General features: G+C 45.4%; 1 protein-coding gene across 1 annotated transcript; it reads left to right on the top strand.

Annotated features, from left to right (window-relative positions):
• Nucleotides 1–285: 285 nt before the first annotated feature.
• LOC119269603 (putative ataxin-3 homolog) lies at nucleotides 286–6,016 on the top strand. The gene is made up of 2 exons (XM_037551469.1): nucleotides 286–765; nucleotides 4,995–6,016. Exons 1-2 carry the CDS (start codon nucleotides 490–492, stop codon nucleotides 5,733–5,735), a joined length of 1,017 nt encoding a protein of 338 aa, XP_037407366.1. The 5' UTR covers nucleotides 286–489; the 3' UTR covers nucleotides 5,736–6,016.
• Nucleotides 6,017–7,386: the final 1,370 nt, after the last annotated feature.

Below are 7,386 nucleotides of genomic sequence, written 5' to 3'. Positions count from 1 at the left end.
AAATCGAAATTTTCAAAATCGAAACCGGAGCAGCGGTAACTGAAACGGAGTGACGCAGCAGGGCGGTGCACGTTTTACGGCAAGACAGCCTGGACACAGCAGCAGAGTGACGCCCGGAGCCGAGTGACGCGAAAACTTTCGTCGAAATTCCACGTGGCGGCCGGGCCGCGGCCCCCCGGGAGGACCCCGCGGTCCACGTGGGCAACCAGCGAGCGCCTTTTGCTGCCTCCGGCCTCCGCGTCAGCCACTGGGACCAGACCAAACAGCACTCAAACTCTCTCTCCCCCCGCACCGCCGACCCCCGACCCCTTTTCCTTTCCCCCATCGGTTTCGGTTGCCCCTTCCTCCCTCCTCTCTTCCCTTACAAGAATCGCTCGAATCTGTCGGGGCGAGCGCAGAGGCAGCGCGCGGCCGGCACGGAGACAGGGAGGAGTCGCCCGAGAGGTTCCGCGTCCGTCCGCGAGCGAGGCAGCGAGAGAGGGGAGTGAGATGGACGCCGCCGGCGCCGGCGCGAGCAACGGGGGGCTGCTGTACCACGAGGTGCAGGAGGGGAAGCTGTGCGCCGTGCACTGCGTCAACACCGCCCTGCAGGGGCCCTTCTTCTCCGAGTTCGACCTCGCCGCGCTCGCCGCCGACCTCGACCAGCGCGAGCGCCAGGTCATGCTGCAGGGCGCGCAGGGCGCCGCCACCGTCGCCGCGGGGGACTTCCTCGACGAGGGCGAGGGCTCCCACAACGTCTCCCTCGGCGGCGACTTCAGCATCCAGGTAGATTGCTTTCCCGGCCCTCTTTATTTCCCTAGGTATTTTGCCCTAGGTTAATAATTATTATGTCTGTCGCCCTATGTTCGACATGGCTCGAGACCTGCGGCTGTCGTGCCTTACAATTTTAGGGGAGGTTCGTTGAGATCGTTGCTTGATGTGGCTCCTTGCTCCAGTCTAGAACAGGGCCGTCTTTTGGCTTAGGTTAATTCTGTATGTTGCCCTGTTGTTTTGAATCTAATAACATGTGTATTGTTCTTTTGATGGCCGTCTTGAAATGCATAATCCTACCTACGGTGAAGTGATGTTTGGAGTTGTAGGAAATGCATAATCCCACCTGCGGTGAAGTGATGTTCATTCATATGTAATAGTTGGAGTCATAGGAAATGCATAATCCTACCTACGGTGAAGTGATGTTTATTCATATGTGATGGTTTGAGTTGTAGGAAATGCATAATCCTACCTGCGGTGAAGTGATGTTCATTCATATGTAATAGTTGGAGTCCTAGGAAATGCATAATCCTACCTACGGTGAAGTGCTGTTTATTCATATGTGATGGTTTGAGTTGTAGGAAATGCATAATCCTACCTGCGGTGAAGTGATGTTCATTCATATGTAATAGTTGGAGTCATAGGAAATGCATAATCCTACCTACGGTGAAGTGATGTTTAATCATATGTGATAGTTGGAGTCCTAGAAAATGCATAATCCTACCTGCGGTGAAGTGATGTTTATTCATATGTGATAGTTGGAGTCCTAGGAAATGCATAGTCCATGTGTTCTTATTGGCACACATGGAGGCACCACAGTTGGATCATTGATCCACGAACATAGGTGAAGCCATATCATCCTTGCCAAAGCCAAGGCATATACTGTGGGAACAATATGGATCTGTAGCCATTGGCATTGCCATCGGCTACTTAGCAAAGTTACTTTGTTAGGCTTGGAGTACAATGTGTTAAGCAAGATATTTCCTATAGGCTTGCTCTTTTTGCATCACTTGAAAAGGCTGTCTATAGTTGATTCTGAAGTGGTTGTATTGAAAATGGCTAGAGTTCTCGTGATAATTTGTACGTACTTCTCTAGGCTACGTACTTGGCTTACGCAAATGCATGGGTCTGCATGATGCATCTGTAGTTATTAATTCTGCTGTGATTACACTTGTCCACTTTTATGTACCTTCCGTACACGACGGTTTTAGTCGGTTTTGTTATTTGACTTCTGTCGTCTCCTGAATTTCTTGTGCCAAGAATAATTCAAGCGGATTTGTAGTTATTAATTAATTCTGCTGTTTTGCACGTGCCCACATTTACACACTTTCCGTACGCCTAGCTTTATCAGTTTCATTATTTGAGTTTTGTCGTATCCTGGATTGCTTGCGTTAAGAATCAATTCAAAAGGATTTGTCGTTATTGATTAATGCTGTTGAGATCACACTTGATCACATCTATGTACTTTCCATACTCCGTGCCTTAGTCGGTTTTGTTATTTGAGTTTTGTCGTGTCCTGAATTGCCTGTGTTAAGAATAAATTCAAGTGGATTTGTAGTTATTAATTAATTCTGCTGTTCTTGCACGTGTCTACATTTGCATACTTTCCGTACGCCTAGCTTTATCAGTTTTGTTATTCGAGTTTTGTCGTGTCCTGAACTGCTTTGCGTTAAGAATCATTTCAAACAGATTTGTAGTTATTGATTAATGCTGTTGAGACCAGTCCACATGTATGTACTTTCCGTACGACGTGCCTTAGTTGGTTTTGTTATTTGAGTTTTGTCGTGTCCTGAATTGTTGTGTTAAGAATAAACTCAAGTGAATTTATAGTTATTGATTAATGCTGTTGAGATCACACTTGATCACATATATGTACTTTCCATACTCCGTGCCTTAGTCGGTTTTGTTATTTGAGTTTAATCGTGTCCTGAATTGCTTGTGTTAAGAATAAATTCAAGTGGATGTGCAGTTATTAATTAATTCTGCCGTTCTTGCACGTGTCCACATTTTCATACTTTCCGTACACCTAGCTTTATCGGTTTTGTTATTTGAGTTTTGTTGTGTCCAGAATTGCTTGCCCTAAGAGTCAATTCAAACGAATTTGTAGTTATTGATTAGTGCTGTTGAGATCAGTCCACATGTATGTACTTTCCGTACGCCATGCCTTAATCGGTTTTGTTGTTTGAGTTTTGTCGTGTCCATTTATGTACTTTCTGTACTCCATGCTCTTGGTTGATTTTGTTATTGGAGTTTTGTCGTGTCCTCAATTGCTTGTGTTAAGAATAACTTCAAGCGGACCTGTAGTTATTAATTAATTATGTGGCGATTACATGTGTTCATATTTATGTACTTTCCATATTCTTTTAGTCGGTTTTGTTATTTGAGTTTTCTTGTGTCCTGATTTGCTTGTTTTTTAAGAATAAATTCAAGTGGACTCCTAGTTACTAATTTTGCTGTGATCTACAGTTGCCCATAGTATTTTCCGTATGCCTTGTTATTTAAGTTTTGTTGTACTGAATTTCTTACGTTAAGAATAACTTAAAGCAGATTTTTCAATATTTATTCCGCGGGATAAGAGCAAATTCAAGCCTATTGCTGTCTAGGTTTCACCTTATCCCTGAATAGTTCTGAAATCAACTATGTTAGCTAGTATTAAACTTGGTAAATGGTTTGACCTTATGACGGTCAGTTCTTTGACTCGAAGTCCTGAATCAATCCTGCAAGGTTAATTTATGATCATATGAGTTCCTAGGTAAACGGTTATATATTATTAAAATGTGCAATCACTATATATGTGCAAATGAGAACATGAGATGTGTTTGCATTTGTATTCTGTTATATCTCTAGTTCTAGCAATATCCACATTATTTTATAATTCAGGTAAATATACAACAGCAAAATATGTGGCAACACAAAATAAAAATACTAACAATTTGCCAAGTCAATTAACTGGCAGTGGTCTAGTTTGTTGGTCAAGCCTGCTAGTTACATCATTTTGCTTGTGTGATATGAATCTGCTTTTGTTAGCATACCAATTAGAGAAGGCATTTTCTAGTCAATAACACAACCAGCTGAGTGTTTTGATTCTCAGTGCCCATTACTAAGAACCACACCATGTAATGCAAACAATTAAAAAGAAAAACATGGAAGGAAGAGAATGCTACTGTGTATATGTATTTTGAAGTCTTTGTATCTGTTCTGGAATATGATTTGAGCCGAAATGCAAGCACAAATTATATGAGTATTTACCACTCCTTATTCAAGTAATCTTATTTCTGCAGTACGTAACACTAAAGGATTTAGGGACTCGACATATGATATTGTTATCTTTTCAGCATTATTTATCTTCCATGCATGTCTATGAAGTTGTCATTGGTTTGAAGTGTACAGCTCTAACATTAACCATACGGTTCAATTTGCTTGCTAAATTCCTATTATCGTCTGTTAACTCATCTGGCTAACAAAATATTTATTTTAAACAAGTCCTCCGTCTTTCTATGAAGGGTTAGAGTGGCACAAAAGGCTGACCAGTGCATGGTCATGTGCTCCGTTTTGCGCTTTTTTCACTTGCATACATGTGGTATTTGCATTCTCAGTAGTACAGTTAAAATTTAGCAATAATTATATACTCATTTCACAATTTTACCATTATACAGAAGTTTTCAACATAATTAGTTTCTTCCCATACTAGTGATCAATTGTTTGTAATTTTCTCCGACAAACCTAGGTTTGCGTGTTATCTTGCATTTACAGTGTACTGATTGAGTCTTAAGAATGTCATATGCCAGTATGCCATTGATAGTTTACTATAGATGATATATTTACATATTTCTTGCAGGAGATTGCATTTTAGCAAAAAAATTTGGTAGCCTAAGTTACGTATTCGATTTCATATTCGTTTTCTGTGTGGCTTTAGGATCAGGTTTCATTTGAGTAAGTTTTTCCGTTTAGAGGAGCATTTTTTCATGTACCTCTGCTGAATCTGGATTCCCCATGGCAGCGTCTATTTAGGAAGATTATTACATAGTGAAAATCATCTATTTATTTCCATGTGTATGTAGAGTTCATCTGCTTCACTGGCTACAGTTGTGCTGTAGGTTTTGATGCTTGGGGTAGTAAATAGGAAATTCCTTTTTTATTATTATTGCTACAAGTTCTATGCATTGTGATTTTTTAAATTCATTATTATTTGTTGCAATGCACTCCCAAGTTCATATTCTCACCTGGGGAATTTCATGTTACAGGTTCTGCAGAAGGCACTGGAAGTCTGGGACCTCCAAGTTCTTCCCCTTGACTCCCCAGCAGCTGGGTCGTCCCTATTTGACCCAGAGCTAGAAATTGCTTTCATTTGCCACCTTCAGGACCACTGGTTCTGCATCAGGAAGGTGAATGAGGAGTGGTATAACTTCAACAGTCTCTACCCTGCTCCTGAGCATCTGTCAAAGTTCTACCTCTCAGCTTTCATTGACACCCTGAAGGGGGCAGGCTGGAGCATTTTTGCTGTTAGGGGCAATTTCCCTAAAGAGTGTCCCATGGCGACAGAAGGCTCCAATGGTTTCGGGCAGTGGCTGACTCCTGAAGATGCCCGCAAGATAACAGCCTCTTGTAACCAGGTTCCAGCACCCACTCATCAGGGAGCAGTCTCTCAGCTCGGTGGTCAGTCAGCAGGCATGAGTGAAATGGACATCATCGCAGCACAGCAGGAAGAAGCTGACCTGAACGCCGCTATAGCTGCCAGCCTGATGGACGCTGGGGGTCCATTTGGCAGCCACAGTGCACCTCAAGAAGAATCCAGGCCCCAGCCTAGCTATGTGGTGGAGCAAGGAGCTAATGTAACTACCTCTGTCGCAGTGGGCGAAGATAGCTATGTGGTGGAACAAGGAGCTAATGAAGCTGAAGCAAGTGAGCCCGGCAGCGATACCATAGAGGGGTCCGCCCCAGGCAGCTACCCGAGGGAGAGGTCTCCCCCTTCGGAGAGAAGATAGTGGTGAAAGATGATTAGGTCGGTCGTTCCATTCGGGCTGGAACTGTGTTGGACTATACAGACAGAAAGTGAAAAAGGGACCCCAGTGATTCGTTTAAACCGCCCCTCGCGGGGGGCAATGTTGTTCTGAACTTGTAGTTTCGGAGTGCCGTATACTCTGAGTCTGAACCCGCCTGGATTTTGAACTTTGTCTTCTGTTAATGGTTGTTGTGGAAACTGCATAGAGACTTCTTTTCTTTATATGAAATGAAAACTGCATAGAGATACATGGAGGTTTTGCTTCGTTTTGGTTTTGATATACTTCCTCTTTTACAGATCAGCTTCTCTTTGAATATATGATGTTCATGTTTAGAGTATGAAGGCTCACATTTTTTGCAGGGTATGGAGGAAATGCTGATCCCCGTCCCGCTGGTGGATCAATCAAAGTTTCTAAAAGGAATCATAGACGATCGTATCGTCGTGTTATTACATGCACTAACATAATTTAGACGAATATACATTATCTTGTGTGTCCTGCAGAAACAGGTATGGCTTGGATGGTGAACTGGGAGGTGTACATCAGGCACGGGTTCGTTTTGCCCACCGGGGAAAGGGACTCTATGGACCAAGAAGACGACGGCGAAGATGACGAGGCAATGGTGACGTGCAGTAATTTTGAGGAGCACTCGCTGAAGATCTGGAGATGCGCACGAACCGCGAAACAACAATCACAGCGCCTGCACTGCATCATGTCCTGCGAAAGTGCGAAGTACGTACGTGCCCCGAACAGCGCTGGTGAGAGCTCAAGAACACCGTCGTGACGGGCAGGGCACAGCACAGGCTGCTTTTTGGCCGCGGCGTGACGACCTTCCAACCTGTCGGGGCGTGCGTAGTCGGGAACGACGGACACCTGCGCCCGTGTAGTGTGATGTGGCCTCGTACCCGTACGTACTTAACCCAGGCGGGTCACGGGACGGGAGCCAGCCAGGCGTGCTGCTCGCGAGTCGCGACCAGATGCTTTCCTTGGCCGGTCAGGAGCTAGCTCAGTCGGCTAGGTGGGCTCTGGAGTGCCGGGCAGGGAAGGAAGGAAGGAAGGTACACCGGCGCGTGCGAATCGTTTGCTCCGTCACGGGATGACGGGGTGCTGCCGTGCTGCCGTGCTGGGCGCTCTGCCCGCCACGGCGTGCCGTCCTCCCTCCGCACGCTGGAGAGCAGAGCTCAGTTCAGCGGTGCGTGCCTACGTACGACCTGAGGAAAAGAAAACACGACATGTTCGGGGATCGAGTGGAGTTTTGACAAGTCGGCAGACGGATCAGCACTAAGCACGGAGGCACGATAACCTCCACGTGGTTCGTACTTTCTACCCACGGCCATGGCCGGACGGACGCACGGCCGGGTTCCGTCCCTGTCGCGCCAAATGGACTCGATCGAGAGCAACGTTGACGACTCGCAAAAAAGGAAAGAAGAAAGAAGCACAACGTTGACGTGAAAGAGGAGTCACACGATGCGCGCCCCTTTCCCCGTTCCGTGGCCGCGATGGCGCGCATCCGCCCCGCTCGTGCGCGCAGGCCGACTAATTCCACGGTGCGATGCGATGACACCTTCTGCTCTGCTTGTGGGTCGAATGGGGAATAAAATTGTACGGCTGGTCTTACTAGCCTTATCTCAAGGTA

The sequence above is a fragment of the Triticum dicoccoides genome, chromosome 3A (genome assembly GCF_002162155.2).
Source record: "Triticum dicoccoides isolate Atlit2015 ecotype Zavitan chromosome 3A, WEW_v2.0, whole genome shotgun sequence".
NCBI lineage: Eukaryota > Viridiplantae > Streptophyta > Magnoliopsida > Poales > Poaceae > Triticum > Triticum dicoccoides.
This window is presented reverse-complemented; position numbering and strand designations above follow the sequence as displayed.